Raw genomic sequence first — 19,021 nt, 5'->3', positions numbered from 1 at the left:
ATTAGTCGATCCTTTTACAGTACAAAGTAGTGGATATGCGCAGCGGCTGTTGACTGAATTGATCTAATCTAAACTAATTGGCGCTTCAGTTGTAAACGCGCACCGGTAACCTCAAGTCCGAAGGTGCTTCCATCCAACTTCCATCCAGTTATGTACACACGTGTATTACTAAAATAATAGAATACAGATGATAGTTAATACAAAACAGCAACAGTGGCCTAAACAAATACAGTAGGGCCAAATGCTATGAATCGTTCTCAATTTGTCTTATTTTTCTTTCTGCTTACCAGATAATGTTTGTGGTACTATAATCATCAATGTGATTTGGACATTGGTCATATGAAAGTCTACACAAATGTGACCTTTTCACAGCTTTAAAAACTTTAAAAAGCAGTTAAACATAAGCATAATCGCATCCCTCTGCGGCACCTGAAGATGACTGTTCTTACAGTGCTCATGCATATAAGTGATTCCGGTACAAACAAATACATATGAAAGCAGCGAGTCACTACTGATTATTGCAACTCAGTATTATCCCTGCAAGATGTATTGCTAAGGTTTCTGCGTTGTTCGTATGGGATACTGTGGAGCCGTCTACGGTCTACTCTGTATTTTTATTGAGATGTCCCCATTTGCCTTGTCTGACAGTGATAACAATGGTTGCATTGCATCATAAGCTGCTGTGCACTCAGCCTCTTTGGGTGCCTTAAACGTGAAGACATTTCTGGCGATTGGAATCACTCTCTTCAGTATGTGTATAAATCGTGGACTTACTTATTTTGAATCTCAGCCCATTTATCTGTACTTGTGCTCAGATTCATGTAAACTGTTTGACTTCACAAGATAATAATTATATTAACTTGAGTAACTGTGCAGTAACTGGGATGAATTTATATATTGCACTTTAAAGTGTTTCTATTTCCATTAGCTGTAATGGCTGTGTATTTTTAAATAGCTAGGCAATTTCAAAGAATGAAAACTTGGTCTGCTAGCTATCACAGTTACTATGGACATTGCATGGGACAATATCCATAGTTTAAAATGTATATTTCCTTCTGGTTAATCAAATTATACTGCCGTAGAGATTTGTGGTGATTGCTAGTTTGAAAATGTAATGTGAGGAACAGTAAAACAAGCAAAAACAAACCCTCCAAAAACCTTGAAAACAAAAGCTTACATAATGATATTCCGTTGCATGTAATTTATCTGATTGCAAGTATTTAAAGCAATGCTGATGCTTGTCAAGTCACGTTCATGTTAAGATGTTTGTATCAGTGTCCTCTTGAACCCACCTGATCAAAGCATTTGTGTAATTCAATCTGGATTAAGCATCTGCCAAATGGCAGTAATGCGGTGTCAATTTTTTGAAAATCATGTTTTTAAGAACTGGATATTTTAATCTATGTCGGTCTCTATGTCAGGCATGTGTGGGCTTCCTTGAGTATGTGAGCATGTGAATCTGTTTTGCTCACTCAAAACCTCCTAGTGGAGTAAATGTTTTGAAAGCACCTGTGAGATTATCATTTGTTCACATAAGTGAACATTTTGAAGAAGTGATCCTTCAAATACCAGAAATGTGAATTATCAAAGTACCATAAGCCATGATTTATGTGTTGTTGGTTTAAGGGATACTTAATAGTTTACTAAAATACCACATGTGAAGGGAAAACCCTTTATTTTTTTTCTCCTTATGCACCTTTGTTCACCTTTTTGCCAGTTTGCGCTGACCATTCATACCCCACTTTTCACGCATTCACTCATATTACTTAAAAATACATTACACTCCACTGTTGCTTTATGTCTAATAAACTGCTGGTTTGTTAAACGTACCTTGCTGTGTTGTCTTCCTCTTAGTTACGATTTACTGACAGTCGTAACAGTATCCCTGATGGAAAGATGTCCTGCCAGAGCAGAGAAGCTGAAGCATATGGCCAATGTATTTGACTCTGGAGATATAAAGGGTGAATCTGTTCATTATTTAAGTTATGCATGAAAGCTTTTGCTCTTAAGATTTTATGACTTATGACCTGCAGTCTACATGTGATGTACGAACATAGGAATGCAAGAACAAAAGCAAGTAGCTTATTGCATCGGAACTGATTCTACATGCTTGATTAAGTATGAAAAAGCGTTTTTCTTTTTTTGCTTTTGGTACAATGGAAAGACTCTGAGCAACGAGAAACATGGAAAGGAGACAAGATACCAGTGTAGTTCCAATTGGAAGTAATGTATTGTTTTTCCCATTTATTTATTTTCCTTAAATATCCTGCATGCTTAACCACTCTTCTCTGTCGAGTGCTATCACTCTTCTTCAGTCCTCCTTTTACCCCTTTATATCACATTGTTGTGTTTGTCTCATCCCTGATAGATAGCCAAGCCATGGCAAATCCAAGCCTCAATTTAATTGACAGCATTTAACTTTTATTTTAGCTTACAAAGTCTATTCTCATGTGTCATTTGTCTGTACTGTTCTCCCTTTAACTGTATTTAAGCATTTCTGTCACCCAACACCATACTTTAAACATTCAGCTGATTCTCTTGTCCCAGCGTGCTGATCCTGTACATCTGTGACCCTCCTGTATATCAGTTCATGTATACACACCCCAAGCTGTTCCAAAGGGAGATCCAGAGCTCCATAAATCCCACTTTGCTCAACATATGTGCTAAATCTCTATAAAACTTATCTTCTTTGCACATCATACTGACAGAATTATAAAAGGATGCAGTATTTGGGTACATTATTTTCTGGTAGAGCCTCAAACCTACCATTGCTGGTGACCAGCTGAAAATAAATGGCTACCTGGAAAAAGAAAAAGAAATGTGGCCTGAAATCAAATGTATATTAAGCTATGTTATGAGTTGGGTGGATAAATTAACTAAACACTGGATATCTTCATTTTACTTCATGGGAAGAAATAGTATTTGCTTATGTATGCACGGTTGTAGTATAAGCTTGGCAAAGATAGCTTAAATTTAAATATATGAGATATATGAAGTACTTTAATAGAGAACCCAGCTGACGTTGTAATAGCCTAACCTAAAACTAATTTACATTTGGAGCAGGAAAAAATGCTCACAAGCACATGATCACTTCTGCAGATTGGCAATAAATCAGGCATTGTTTAGTTTGGAAAGAACAGCCAGGACAGGTATTTTAAATCTAAAGACACAAGTATATGAGTGAGACATTACTGTGTAATAATGTGATGAGAAGTCAAATATAAATGGTAAGTGCACAAAGGCTATGGATTCTAGCAGCAATGGCGACAAAGCCACCAGTAGACTGCAGGGCTGCGCATGATGGCCAATGACAGCTTCAAGTTTACTTGAAATCCTTGATTATATACTACCTTTCAAAAGTAGAATCACTGATACATTTTTGTAATTGACTTTGTTCTTGTTGGCTTGCTTTATTCAATCCAAATTGTGAATACAGCACCATTTGAGTGAGATCAATACTGAAATGGTACACTCTAAATCAGCAGTCTCCAATCAGTAGCTTGCGAGGTACCAGCAACTCACCAAAAGGGGTACTAAATAAATGCTATACCTATTGCTCATTATGTAAATAAATATGGAAATTAGCTCTCAGCCACATTCATTTCAGAATAAAGATTGGAGACCCCTGTCTCTTATTAACTTTTCCTTCATGTGTATTTCATGGATAAAGTCATAAGCTGTTTGTATTCACACTATGTGTAACAGTTTGCAATGATATTATGCTCCTGTGATTATTTTGATAGGCAGTAATTTCAAACAATAAGAAATTCACCATAGCTGATATGCGGTCTCCAGTTTGTATTGTATTGTACTATTTTTGTGAGCAAGAGTTTAGATAAATAACAGGCACCAATTCAAAAAGAAACATATGACATTGTAACTTTGCGTTAAGAAGTGATTTATTAAAATGAAAAGAATACAAATACAAAATGTGTGAAATTATGTACATATAGACTGAACAAAATGGACTGAAGGGACCGGACAAACGTTTCACAAACTAAAAAAAAATCACTTCTTAACTAAAAAATCCATCAGAGCCAGAAATCGCTCCTCCCTCCCTGCGGCCTCCCTCGCCTGCTTGTCTTCGCGCTCCCTGTTTTCCGCGATGAGGCGCTCCTCTCTCTCCCTCATCTCGCGGTCCCTCCTCTCCTCCCTCTCCCTCATCTCCTGGTCTCTCCTCTCCTCCCTCTCCATCATCTCCTGGTCCCTCCTCTTCTCCCTCTCCATCATGGCCCGCTCCCACTCGGCCTGCCGGGCGTCCCGGGCCTCCTCCCTCCTCTCCAGCTCCTTGATGGCCAGGAGCCACTCCGGCTCCTTCTTGGCCCTCTTGGGGGCGGGGCTGGTGGGCGGGGGCTCGGGGGCGGTGGAGCTGGTGGCGGGGGTGGGTGTGCAGGTGGAGGTGAAGGAGGAGGTGGAGCAGGAGGCAGCGGCTCCCTCGTCCGAGGGGAAGGAGAAGTCCAGGTCGGCTGGGGAGGACGAGGAGCCCACAGCCAGGGAGATGGTGTGGTCGAGGGACCCCACTGCCTCGCCCATGAGCTTATACCACTTCCAGTTGGCGGCAGTCAGCTCTCCCTCTGCGCTCCTCCCAGCCGGTGGGTTATTTAACAGCTGAAAATAAAAAGAAGGCAACCGTTAGTGTGCTGTACATAGTAATAGATGTAGAGTCGCCAATGTGTTTTCGGATGTGCCTGTTGGGTTGCTGACTCCTACTGCTGCATGTGTACAGGACAATAATAAAATAATACATTTCTATTCATATAGCGCCTTTCTCAAACCATTGGGATAACAACATTGACTGACACCTACAGTCAGGTCCATAAATATTGGGACATCGACACAATCGACACTTTTTGGCCCTATACACCACCACAATGGATTTGAAATGAAACGAACAAGATATGCTTTAACTGCAGACTTTCAGCTTTAATTTGAGGGTATTTACATCCAAATCAGGAGAACGGTGTAGGAATTACAACAGTTTCTATATGTGCCTCCCACTTTTTAAGGGACCAAAAGTAATGGGACAATTGGCTGCTCAGCTGTTCCATGGCCAGGTGTGTGTTATTCCCTCATTATCTAATTTACAAGGAGCAGATAAAAGGTCTAGAGTTCATTTCAAGTGTGCTATTTGCAAGCCATCATTAGGCTGAAAAATCTAAACAAACCCATCAGAGAGATAGCAAAAACATTAGGTGTGGCCAAATCAACTGTTTGGAACATTCTTAAAAAGAAAGAACGCACCGGTGAGCTCAGCAACACCAAAAGACCCGGGAGACCACGGAAAACAACTGTGGTGGATGACAGAAGAATTCTTTCCCTGGTGAAGAAACTGCTGACTGCTGACAAAAGCAGCAGGATGAATTCTGAAGTGTTTCGGGCAATATTATCTGCTCATATTCAGCCAAATGCTTCAGAACTCATTGGACGGCGCTTCACAGTGCAGATGGACAATGACCCGAAGCATACTGCGAAAGCAACCAAAGAGTTTTTTAAGGCAAAGAAGTGGAATGTTATGCAATGGCCAAGTCATCCGATTGACCTGAATCCGAATGAACATGCATTTCACTTGCTGAAGACAAAACTGAAGGGAAAATGGCCCAAGAACAAGCAGGAACTGAAGACAGTTGCAGTAGAGGCCTGGCAGTGCATCACCAGGGATGAAACCCAGCATCTGGTGATGTCTATGCGTTCCAGACTTCAGGCTGTAATTGACTGCAAAGGATTTGCAACCAAGTATTAAAAAGTGAAAGTTTGATTTATGATTGTTAGTTTGTCCCATTACTTTTGGTCCCTTAAAGCTGAAAGTCTGCAGTTAAAGCACATCTTGTTTGTTTCATTTCAAATCCATTGTGGTGGTGTATAGAGCCAAAAAGGATGATAATTGTGTCGATGTCCCAATATTTATGAACCTGACTGTATATGGCAACCCAGACTAATAGATAGAGAAAATACACCTTGAATTTCTGTTTTAGGTTCTCCCACTTCTTCTTCACACAGGCCACCGTCACCTTACCCTCCAGCCCCATCTCTCTGATAAACACCCTGTGAACACATACACAACTGAGTAACCACAATCCCAGGAAACACCGCTAACCAGTGAAGACGCTCTGAACTACTAGAACAAATGAAGTGCATTGTAGATGTGGATGTACTGCAGATGTAGTGAGCACCCTTGGTGCAAAATCCAGCTATGACTAGCTTGAAATACCAGCTACCAGCTGTTTCAAAACATGGCTTGAACTGGTCAAACCATGTTGAGTATAGAGCTGGTCTAACTGGTGAACCAGCTACCGGCTGTTTCAAAACCTAGCTTGAGCTGTTTTTTCAGCAGGGAGACAAGCTTATCACTGTTAGTGGTAAAAAGGGTGGTTGCACTGGATGAAGCATTAACTTACTCAAACCCATTCACTGCAGCGTTTCGCCTGCCAGTGAAGAGGCTCTTGTTAGCGCTTCTCCACAAAATCAGCTGCTCTGTTAATTCATCTGTCCCTGCAGCAGCAACAGTAACAACAATAATAACAAGTTACAAAGCTAGTAACCCAGCATGTCTAATCAAAGCAACACAATATCCTGGCTGTGCTGTACCACACCACTGACACGGTCAATGCAAGCTGATTAAGTTACGCAGCCAAAATAAAGTTACACATTCCTGTATTTTATCTTGCCAAGTTAAAGGAAAATACACATGTTACAAAGGGCTTCTGTAAAGTTACATCAAATAAAATACTCCTGAAACCTGTGGCTAGACTAGCCGGTGTTGGTAGCAAAAATAAACAGATTGTACTACTAATGTTGGGCTCCTATTAAGTTACCTAAAACATAATGTTACAGTTAAGTTGAGCTACCCTATAAACCACTGAATATATTGGAATAGGCACTAAACAAAGCTATTCTGTAAACCACAAGAGAGCATTTCTTAACACCGGAACATGAAAAGCCGCATACATTTAAGCACAAACCCGCCTGCGGGATCTTTGAAGTCTTGCGCGGCCATGGGCAGGTGTACGTGTTTGTATTCCTGGAGGAAGACGAGGGCGGTGGCGTTGGAGACGGCGGCATCCTCCTCAGAGGGCACGGTGAAGATCACCTCGCCCGGGGTGGGCGAGGAGGAGAGGGGCAGAGGGGGGCTGCTGGGGCCGGACTCCACTACCATCCCCATCATCTTATACCACTGCCAGTTAGCTGCGCTCATCTCTCCCTCCGCACCCGCAGGAGCGTTCTTTAGCTCCTGAAAATGCAACAAGTCTACCGTCGGTGTGCTACGCGCACTGTGTCACAAATAAATATTTCTGATTTAGTGCGTCACACTGACTGATTTCAGAACTTTAGACAAAATATAATAACATAATACTACAACAACATAATATTAGATAAAGGGCGTAGATGTAGGGCGACATGGCTCAGGCAGTAAGGGCAGTCGTCTGGCAGTCGGAGGGTTGCCGGTTCGATCCCCCGCCCGGGCTGTGTCGAAGTGTCCCTGAGCAAGACGCCTAACCCCCAATTGCTCCTGACGAGCTGGTCGGCGCCTTGCATGGCAGCCAATCACCGCTGGTGTGTGAGTGTGTGTATGAATGGGTGAATGAGAAGCATCAATTGTACAGCGCTTTGGATAAAGGCGCTATATAAATGCCAACCATTTAAAGGGAACAGGAGTAAACAAAACACATAAGGGGTGACATTGGCTCAGGAGGTAAGAGCAGTTGTCTGGCAGTCGGAGGATTGCCAGTTCGATCCTGCCCCGGGTGTATTGAAGTGTCCCTGAGCAAGACACCTAACCCCCAATTGCTCCTGACGAGCTGGTTGGTGCCTTGCATGGTAGCCAATTGGCATTGGTGTATCAGTGTGAGTGGGTGTGAATGGGTGAATGAGAAGCATCAATTGTAAGTGCTTTGGATAAAGGCGCTATATAAATGCCAAACTTTTGTTTACATGGGTAATACGCTATTTGACATTACTTACATTATACATTGCCATGACAACATTGACTGATACCTCTATGGCAGCCCAGACTAACAGGCAGGTACAGACAGACATAATACAGGCACCTACCTTGTATTTCTGTTTAAGGTTCTCCCATTTTTTCTTTACAAATGCCACCGTCGTCTTCCCCTCCAGTCCCATCTCTCTGATAAACACCCTGCGACGACATTCAGATTGGCAACAATCCCAGAAAACAAACACTGAAGATGATGTGAACTACTTGAGCCAATTAAATGCACTGTTGGATTTTCTGTAAATACAGTGTCCAGACTAGCTTATCACTTTCAGTGGTACAGATGGTGGTTGCACTGGACAAAGTATAAACTTACTCAAATCCCTTAAGTGCAGCATTTCGCTTTCCCGTGAAGCGGCTCTTGTTAGCGCCTCTCCACAAGATCAGCTGCTGAGTTAATTCGTGTGTCCCTGCAGCAGCAACAGTAAGTAAGTTACAAAGCTATCGAGGAACGGTTACTCAGTAACTCAACGTGTGATGTCAAAACAGACTATTATGGTAATACTGTAACACACCAATGACATTGTCATGTCAATGCAAGCTGAGACTGGCAAGATAAAGTTACACATTCCTGTATTTTATCCTGGCTATATAGCTTCCAAACGTTAAAGGAAAATACACCTGTTACGAAGGGCTTCTGTAAAGTTACACCAAATCAAATCCTACTGAAACCTGTGGCAAGCCGATGTTAGTAGCGAACGTAAGAACATTGCGCTACTAACGTTAGACTGCTATTAAGTTAAGAAGAACATAATGTTGCATGCAAGTGGAGCTACCCAATAAACTATTAAATACATAGCATCAGCCCTCAACAAGGCTGTTCTGTAAACAGTGCGAAGGCATTTTAAACAATAGAACATAAAAAGTAAACAAACCACATAGCTACATTTAAACGCATATCCGGCTGAGATGGCTTTGTAATCTGTTGCGGCCATGCGCACGTGCAGTTGTTTATATCGTTGTCGGAAAACGTGGGCGAAGCCGTCCGAATCAGCGCACTAAACTACTATCGAGTGTTTTAGTTTAGTATACTTTCATAAAAAGCGATTACGTCGGTGAAATTTCTGAAAATCGAGTGTACTTAAAAAATACCCGGATGAAATACTTAGTTCCGCGTAGTGTACCATAGAGCGTATGAACGTACTTAGGAAACCATAGAGCGCGTTTTGGTGCCTGGGGGGCGCCAGAAACCCGCAAACTCCAGTGGTTACCGGAGATATTGCAGTTTCTTAAGCCTCTGTTGTGCAAATTTCTTCACTGGTGTCTTATAATACAATTCGTACATGTTGCCCCGTTAGCTAAATGTTTCTTGTAATTATTTTTGACGACACCAGCTGTGCTTTCTGTAATACCGGTAATCGCCTAGACACTGTGCGTCATTTTGGTATTGGGAACGTCGTGATGATTTCTGAAACGATGTCTGGTTTTATCTGTAGCCATTAAAAATTGTTCTTTGTATTTCAATTTGCACACCGCCTTTTTAGAATTCACAGTTATGGTAAAATAATAATAATAATAATAATAATAATAATAATAATAATAATAATAATAATAATAATAGTGCTATAGTTTGATACCAGATTCACATTGCTGTGGAGGAATTTCAGCCAACTGTTTTAATTCGGACAAATGTGTTGGGTTTTGAGCATGAAATGCTCATTTCAGGTCCTGCCACTGCATCTGAATTGTAGTTGTATCTGTAAATTCTGTTAAAAAACAAATGCGATTTGTACTGTGGTAGAAGGTTAATGTGTGTTCATCAGTTCCCTGTGGCATTTTCTTACCAAGACCAAAGGTTTGATGCAGAAAGTTTTAGGCGTTGCAAATATTTTCGACCCAGAGTAACTAGTTTCTCATGATTGGTTGTTAAGAAGTATGGACATTCCATGGCTATTTAATGAGGGTACTACACTACAGAAGCTTGTCAAAAGTCAAAAGAACTTCATTTAATATCCCACAGAAATCACATATCAGATGTGCAACTCAACTTTTATTTTTCAGTTTATAGTTTTTCTTTTTTTCAATTTGGGTTTGCAGTTGCTTTTGAACTGTATGCATTTCTCAAGATGATGTTGTTTTGTTTTGTTTTTCTGCAACACAGAAATTAAACGTTTCATTCTCTCTTTTTGTAGAAGTCTTTTTTGCCTTTGTTTGCATCGTGTGTTTTCCAGCTCTGGCTATCAGCATTTAGCACTTAGTGTTCGTATGCCAGTGCACAGGCTGTGGAGGATCAGTTTCATTCCCACATGGAAGTTAGTTTTCTTGCAACTCTCCCACGATGTGCACCATTACCAGTAGCCTGTTATTTTGTTTTCTCTATTTAGTTGATTTCAGAGCTATTTTGAACACTTGGTTGAGGCATGACAATGCAGCAACTGGAGATAATCAGACGATAAGTTTCTAAGACACAGATCAAATTGGTTGCAGTTGTTTCTCAAGGCTACATGACCTGGCTCTTGGATGCAGCTCTAATGCAGGCTGTTTGTAGCAGTGCACCATTATCTGATATACTCTCTTCTGATAACTATCTGATAAAATGACACCACGTTAATGTATTTCTGAAAGAGCTCTGTTTACAACTTGTGGATATGTTACTTATTACTTATGTAACAATGCAAAACAATGCTATGATGGACAATGCAAGACTTGATATTCTAACATTGTCAGTCGACAACTGCCTGATGAATGATTTACTTTACTGGCTGTATTGACGGTTTATTTCTGTGTTTGGTAGTGGGAAGGGCCTTAGAAATGTTCGCTGCACCACTATTATACAAAACTAATGTTGGCCTTTACAGTTGTGTCATGTGTGTCGATATGAACAGCAGTGTGAAAATGTCATGGACCACCTTCATGTTAATTTCATGATTTCTACCGTCTGGCGCATGTTTCTGTACTCTTGACCCCCTTATAGGACAATAAGTGTCTGATTGTCTTTTTAACCACCTCGGCAGTCTTTGTCTGTCTCAGCAAGGAACAAACAGGCCATATCCTGAAGGATGAGCCCCTGACAGAGAGCTTTTCTGTGCACGACAGCCATAGCCAGCAAGCTGTAAATCAGCCCCGCGCAGGACAACCTGTGAAGATGTATACTGTCTTCATTAGGAACCTCTCCCTGTTGTATTCGGCTAGTGGACTGCAGTAAAAACCCAGGTCTTGAGTCATTAACCAGCATGTGTTCGTAATGAGGGGCCCAAATGGTGCTCATTAGCAGTTGCTTAAGCTCCGGTCACCGGAGGGGGGGGTGGGTTGGGTGCAGAGACGGCAGCCCCCCTTGAAGGAATGACAGAGGAATTTCTACAGCCACATGAATCCCTGCTAATTAACTCCAAAGACACGGTCCAGCCCTGACCGTGCGCAAGTGTGGTTCAGCACACGAGTGGATCCACGCACAGGATGAAGTGCGAGAAGCCTGCCCTGGGCCAGTCTGCTTGGCTGGTTTTGGCCTTCTATTCCCACTGAGAGGAGACACGCAGGAGGTCATCCTGCAAGTGATTTATACATTTTTTTTTTTCTAAATTTATTTTTCTCACTTTGGAAGCCAAGGAGGAGGTTTTGCATGAGAAGATGTTTTATGGTAAATGGTTGGCATTTATATAGCGCTGTACAATTGATGCCTCTCATTCACCCATTCATACACACACTCACACACCAACAGCGATTGGGTGCCATGCAAAGCACCAACCAGCCGCAAGTGCGTATGTCATAGAGTAAAGGCTTTTTTAAAAAACAAAACACGTCTGAAACCACATCCTCCTAAAAGTCTGAATGGCTTCAGGTGGTGCGTTTAGATTACTTCATTTCCCTTGCCTCCTGATACAATCACATCCAGCCAATGAAAAGGCATTCCCTGAAGGGTGCTACTCTCCCACAAACTGAGAGGTACATCAAAACACACTAATCAGTTAACTGCTTCAATTTTCTGTTGCAGGGAATGAAAACAGAATCATTTCAGAATTAGGGCTTAGACTTTCCAGAATCTAGTCAAAATTGCACTTATTCTACATAATACAAAACAGCTGCTATTGTAATATTATGACCCAGCTTACAATTGGTCAGGGTTTATACTACAATCCCTATATTGTGATGAAAGAGTTAAAAGAGTTAAAAGTGCAATACGGATCTTCTGAAATTATACTAAATAAGGGTTATTCATTCATTAGGCAATATGAAAGACTTGTACAAGCCTCCTTCATAAATGTGTTTCATTGTCACTGTCTGGCTAAGCACAGACAGGACTGCAGGAAGTGCTGGCAGCGTAAGATGCTGTATACTTTGTCAGAACCTGAAATTAGATCACGTCTTTGATCAAGGACTCTTTTCAGTGGGAGTGGATATGATCCTAGCGGCTTTTACTCTAAATTACAACAAATGGATGGAAAAGAAAATCACAGTGTTTTCATCTTCTCATTTGAAGCTTGCTGACATACCAATGGATAACACAGAGGAGGTATTTCCTGCTCATCGTAAAAGTGTCTGTCATAGAAAAGATTAAGACAATACAGTCCTGTATGAGACAAAGACATTTGTATACATGTTTACACTTTGAGAGCATTTCCCTGAGAAAAGTGTGCATTAAAAATAATGCTGGTCATCTGCTTTAAGTGCTGTGCATTAGTAACTGGGAAGGCCAAAATACCACCGACTGCAGCATCTGAGCAAATTAAATAAGTGTCAAATTTGCCTGAGGGTAGAGATCGAAAAGTGTGGTCTGCTGGGTTCTCGGTGTGCCCTTGAGAATAGTCTCTAGGAGGCTGGTGTCTGTTGAGTTATGATGAATGTAGTGATGGTCTGGGGCACATATGCGATGAGATATTAGGCACAGCCTACTGCGGAGCTAGCTTATTGGACTGGAGCGGGCTAATCTCTCATACCTCTGATCACTCCAGCATTAAAAACTCCACTGTTCTGTATTCCAAATATGTGATTCTTTGAAATTCCAGAGAATCATTCTTATGGAATGAACGTGGAATAGAACAGCATTGCATCTCTATTCATCTCATGTCATCTGCATTAATGTCCATACAATAGTTCAAACACTGTAATGCTATAAGGTCACATGTCGGCTAGTAAAACGAGTGTTAAAATCATTCTAATGGGGAAACTAGGCTATCCAACTGTTGAAATTACATTTGTATTAAACGATATCCAAGTAATGCAGTGATGTATCAGAAAATATGACATGATGATGACAATTATTTCTTAGTTTTTGCTGTGGAAAGCAGGTTTCATTCCTTTGCTTGGATAAAATCTTACATGTACTGGCCAATAGGGGATTAAGCAGTCACAAGTATGAAATTAACTATTCAAGACAAGTACCACACGTATATTGTTTTAGCAGGTGTGTCAATGCAATATTTGGACAGGCCCAAATCTGTTACTGGACAAGCTGACAAATCCTTATCATGACCTATTATATAAAACCTACCAGAGATTTTACTGGATATAGACCTGCTCGTGGGAAACATGATTACCTCTAACTTTCAAGGTGCTGTTCCTTAAAATTACCACGGGTGGCAGTAGCTGCCATATAAATATATCACTGTTAATCAAGCACTGGCAAAAACGATTGAAGTGCAACAGAAAAGCAATGAAATTGCATAGCTTGCATAGCAACTATGATTAACTTGTCCTGTGAACTCAGTATAAATTATATGATAATAAAATAATGTGGTGATTTCTCTTTCATCTTTAATAATGACCCAGTGGCGCTTAGGAATATTAACTTGCGATGATTTGCAGTGGGAAATAATTGTATACTGGACATGCAATCAAACTCTTTTCAACTGAGCGTTATTAAAAGACTCAATGAAAGGAAATAATGCGGCATGCACTGGCTGCAGAGAGGGCAATGTAGCATATAGCGCTTTAAGTACATAGTGCAGTTAAACGTTGATGAGCAGTCAAACCCTGAAGTCTGAATCTCAAGCCCTTGTCTTCTCGGGATTTAGCAGAAAGAGGCCTTTGCTTTGTTTAGCAATGTATAACAAAGGGTTACTGGTGGGCACGGAGGGGAAACAATGGGGAACAGATGTGCCCTCAGCTCAGTGAGCATCTGAAAAGCGAGAGTTTGGGCCCCCTCCCATGCTGCCCTGGCTCAGCTCCAGGACCGGAGTGTGATATTGGTAAGAAAGCCGAAATCACTGCACACAACAAGGAGATTGGCTCTTGTACAACATTACCTCCTCCTGACTGCTTACTCAGACATCTCTCACTCAATTCTTACTCGACAATGTCGGAGTTGAATTGGAGAAGCTTTTCATTTAACTTCACTTGTACAGATCTACAAGTTGTACCATGTACAACTGCCATGACATGGAGTTGGAGACATGACTTCATGGAGACATGAATTGTTTCGTGAATTATTGTATTATATTAGTTTGAGGAGAATATATGAACTCTACAATTCTGTAAATATGAATTATTGCATGCTTAATTGCAGGAAAATACATCTGCAGTTAAACATATTACAGTGCAAAAATTCAATTCCATTTTTTAAGACTAACTTTCCCAAACAAACAATTGGAGTATACTATTTCCATTGATCCAAGTGCAAATCCACAACTGTTTCCAAAGATTCTAGATATCTCAGAACGTCCCCTTCTCTGCTGACAATGTTCAAGAACACTTCCCTTGTGCAGTGTTGCCCTGACTGCATAGCATATTGCATGTTCCCTGTGCATACTACCCTGTGCATACTTTAGTACTTCAGATTACTGACACAAGTACAGGTAATATAGGGTTAAATGGAGTCCTGAACTTTAGCTTTTAAATGTACAGACAGTTCAAATTATTGTATTTTTAGTCACATATGTTAGATGCTGTGATATAGTTAGCTTGGTTAAGCATGTCACATATCAAATTGCCAGCAATGCCAGTAATTATCTTATGCAGCTATATTGCCTAATAACATAAATGGCACACTGGAGGCTGTAAAAGGCTTCTAGCACTATTCCTCTCGTTTCTCCTTGTAGTCATTAAATGACACAACAATAACAATGTCAAATAGCCCTTTGGACATTAAGAGAGATATGGGTGTAACATATGGATGTATACTCTGCTGTGCACTTGGTTTTCCCCCCGCAAATTCTTCATGTTATTGTTGGGAATGGTGTGTCCTAACCAATGAACAAGTGACTAACCAGTAAAATTCTCCTTTTCTCTGTTAAATGACCACATCAAAACCGGACTGGCAAAGGCCCTGGTCAGAGTGAGGTAAAGATCAGGCCATTGAGAAGCCACAGGAGGGCGGAGAGGCCAATGACACGTGCAGACACCAAGGAATGTGAACCTTGGATGACCATGTAGAAAGGCAGACACTTAAAACGAGAGTCAACTGCCCTTCTCGTCCCAATATCTTGCTATTAAACCATTCACATTCCCCATTATTAGACTACGGTATTGTTTTCCCAATCTGGCTGCACTTTACTGCAAGGTCAATGTACCTATTTGATTCTACTTATTCAGGGCACTGGGGGTCAGAACTGGAAGGAGTTTGGGTGAACAAAGAAAAGGCAGGGCCTGATTATGTTAAATGTAAATGATGAATGATTAATATGCAAACATGATAACATGGTACTAAATGCCTTCCATGTGGATAATTAATGACTGTACTCAATCAATTTCAGTGTGATCACAGGAACAAACCTGGAGCCAGTGGACTGACAGTGCTCTAGGGATTCTTCAGTTTACTGGATATGCTGTTCTTTCCAATTAAAGGCGCAGTCATTCTCTTTCATTTTTCAAATGGTAGATGGTAAATTGTCTGCATTTATATAGTGCCTTTATCCAAAGCGCTCTACAATTGATGCTTCTCATTCACCCATTCACACCAACGACAATTGGCTGCCATGCAAGGCACCAACCAGCTCATCAGGAGCATTTGGGGGTTAGGTGTCTTGCTCAGGGACACTTCGACTCACCCAGGGCGGGATCAAAACGGCAACCCTCCGACTGCCAGACGCCCCATTGTTGACCAGGATTATTTTACTAATCTTCAGGTCATCGGAGCACCAATGCTGATTTGTCTGATGCTTCCAACAATTCATTTCTTGGCTGGTTTGTGTGTGGACAACCACCTCATATTGGTATAGCCTATCATGTAATATAAACCAGTTTCCTTTGTTATCAAGTTGTCAGCTTACAGCTGTGCGAGTGGTCTTCCTTCAAGTCCACTCTGTGCAAGTTTGGCAATGGTGCGGAGGGAGAAACAGGTGGCTGAGCCACATGTTTCTCAAAAAACCCTTTGGTTTGTACTGAGGTGATAAGTTGGGTATTGGACATTCCAAATTATGGGTGGGAATTGGATATACACAGCCCCACGTTGGGCACCAAATTAATTAAAGAGAATTGAATATACAATCAGTTAGCAGATTATTAGGTATTTATTAGACTTATTTTTTGTATTATTATTGTTCTTCTGGTGCTGTAGCCTATCCACGTAGAGGTTTGCTTTGTGTGTTCAGAGATGCTCCTCTGCATACCACTGTTGTAATGCATGCTTATTTGTGTTACTGTCACCTTCCTGTTAGCTTCGACCAGTCTAGCCTTTCTCTTCTGACCTCTCTCATTAACAACACATTTTTTCCCGCAGAACTGCTGCTCACTGAATGTTTTTTGTTTTTCACACCATTTTCTGCGAACTCTAGAGACAGTTTCTGAGATACTCAAAGCACCCTGTCTGGCACCAACAGTCATTCCACGGCCAAAGTCACTTAGATCACATTTCCTTCCCATTCTGACATTTGGTCCGAACAACAGCTGAACCACTTGACCACGTCTACATGCTTTCATGCATTTAGTTGCTGCCACATGATTGGCTGATTAAATATTTGCATAACAAGCGGGTGTACAGGTCTACCGAATACATTTCTCACTGCGTGTATACTGTTGATATATGTATGCCCACTCTCCCTTTGTATGCTCTGCTCCATTCAGACTGGGAGAAAGCAGAGGGAAACAGGCAGAACCAGGAGGTGACCGAACACCAGGCTTCAGACACAGCCACCCTATGGTCTGTACCCCATGTGACAACACACTTTATATTTTTAATTATGTGGGTTTTTTATTTATTTAAGCAAACACTACTGGTCACAGATGATGACAGGTTAATGAGCTTGCGGCTATGCGCGTACTGTATAACCTGTTATCCCAAATGAAACTGCTCATTAACAAAAAACAAAAACACCTAGTTGTGAATTACTGCATAGTATATATGGTGTAAAGAGCTTTTCTACAACACCCTTTAAAGACTCCATTAATTTCCTCTAGTCTGGTTACATTTAACATTTGAAGAGTTAGATTATATTCCACTAAATGTTTATTTGCTGTTTAATATCCTGTTTCAAGTGCCTTTAATCAGCTATTTTGCAATTGCTTGAGATATTTGTCATGACAACCAATCACAGTCCTTCTTCCCTGTGCCCACCTCTCCAATCATTCACAAAGATGGCTTCGATGTAATTACCCTAAGCACAGCATCATGTTTCTGTGTGGACAGAATGTTTCAAAACTGCTATTGGTTCATTAAAAAATATTTTAAAAACTTCCTCAGTTTCAAACTTCATCCATTGGTAGCCATTATCTCTCTCAAACAACCAAATGGTGACATAATTATCTATTCACGTTGTGATTTTTACAGCAAATAACAAGTAATGACCTCCAATTATAGTGATTACTTTCTTCATAATCTTGCCTACATAAAGTGTAATATGTTCAGTAAACTGTTAAATAAAACAGCCATGTCTTACAAACAGTATCACTGAAGAATTTACCAGGCTCAAATGCAGCCGAAATGTGCTACACTGAAATTGAGAACATGGTGTAAGAACTAAAGTACTGGCAGTTGTAATGCTATGGTTTGTTGAACTAAAGAGGTATAACCACTATAGCCTATATACTGGACTGAAAACAAAGACTTCAGCTCAGTTTACAAGAAAAGTTGCTGTGAGCTATCCAGGTCCCCCCCCCCCCCCCCCCCCTCCATTTTATGAACATCCACTTTCATCTTTTGGCCAGGAAAACAGGCTTTACTGGAAATCTCTGATTTGTATTTTAAGATGAAGTCATATGATGCGGGGGGGGGGGGGGGTTTAGCAGCTTTTCAAAAAATGTGACGCAAGACGTTTTTTGGTCTGGTCTGGTCGTCACAGCAGAGATTCGAGCTGGGGAAAGCCTCCCTCTGGTCGCAGACGTGCGCGGCGTTTGTTTATTCTCAGCCTGACAGTGCCGTGTGGTGTTGTGTTTAGTGTCACGGTCTGCCCGAGGCGATGAGGACGCACTGACTCAGAGGGAGGGGAAGCGCGGGGCTTGGGCGGCGGGTGAGCACGAACCCCTGTGTGTCACAGCGGGGTCGAGCGAAGAGCGAGAGCACCACTTCATAATGCACTATATTTAGCAGTGAGCCCGGGACTTTGAAACCTTGCAAAGCCTGAATCGTAAATTATTTTTAGTACCAAAATTGAGGTGACCCCCTTGAGTTCAAACGTCTGCCCTTGTTTTACAACATAATGTCCCGACAGCGTTTGTAAATGTTTCGAAATCGTTATTTGTCTTAGTGTCTTGCATTTGGAATCTAAATCTAGCCTAACCGAAATGTTTATATTTTTATGTTTTCCATTTATATGTGTATACGTTTGTGTGTGTGTGCGTGTGTGTGCGTGTGTGTGTGTGTGTGTGTGTGTGTGTGTATGTGTGTGTATGTGTGTGTTTGATTTTGAGAAATGGTTGGACAGAGAGTGCTTAAAAACTGCATGTGGGCTGCACATATTCACAACTGGAAATAATGGATGTTGTTTTAAAGTATGACCATTTGGAAAAACATTTTCCAGAGGTGCTGGTATTGCAGTTTCCCCTCGTGTGGAGAAGAATCATGTATTTCCGACTTTGAGGGACCAGACGACCTCAGACATTCTTCTAACAGTCTGAGCTGAGGAGGGTGGTGATAAATCTCCCAAAGAAATGGAGACAGTTTTATGGCTCAATGAAGCAAGGAGCATTGTGAGTTTTCTGAACCACAGAACTCCACAG

At 41.2% G+C, this 19,021-nt stretch overlaps 1 protein-coding gene across 2 annotated transcripts; it reads right to left on the bottom strand.

Moving 5' to 3' along the window:
* Window positions 1–3,881: 3,881 nt before the first annotated feature.
* On the bottom strand, window positions 3,882–9,102 carry LOC133141028 (uncharacterized). Of its 2 annotated transcripts, none has more exons than XM_061261387.1 (7): window positions 8,880–9,102; window positions 8,310–8,403; window positions 8,050–8,137; window positions 6,946–7,228; window positions 6,396–6,489; window positions 5,955–6,042; window positions 3,882–4,608 (listed from the first exon to the last, which is right to left on the bottom strand). In XM_061261387.1, exons 1-7 carry the CDS (start codon window positions 8,926–8,928, stop codon window positions 4,009–4,011), a joined length of 1,296 nt encoding a protein of 431 aa, XP_061117371.1. In that variant the 5' UTR covers window positions 8,929–9,102; the 3' UTR covers window positions 3,882–4,008. The 2 variants fall into 2 exon arrangements, with proteins under 2 accessions (XP_061117371.1, XP_061117372.1); XM_061261388.1 differs by having other exon boundaries at window positions 6,964–7,228.
* Between the last annotated feature and the right edge of the window lie 9,919 nt (window positions 9,103–19,021).

Source organism: Conger conger, chromosome 11 (assembly GCF_963514075.1).
Source record: "Conger conger chromosome 11, fConCon1.1, whole genome shotgun sequence".
Taxonomy (NCBI): Eukaryota; Metazoa; Chordata; class Actinopteri; order Anguilliformes; family Congridae; genus Conger; species Conger conger.
Note: the sequence above shows the minus strand (reverse complement) of the source record. Positions and strands in the feature narration are given on the sequence as shown.

Coding starts and splice junctions, on each gene's coding strand:
- LOC133141028 (XM_061261387.1), bottom strand. CDS start 8,928: ATGGCCGCAACAGATTACAAAGCCATCTCAGCCGGATATGCGTTTAAA. Junction 8,404..8,879: donor AGCCGGATATGCGTTTAAAT/GTAGCTATGTGG, acceptor TTGCTGCTGCAG/GGACACACGAATTAACTCAG. Junction 8,138..8,309: donor GCTGCACTTAAGGGATTTGA/GTAAGTTTATAC, acceptor ATGTCGTCGCAG/GGTGTTTATCAGAGAGATGG.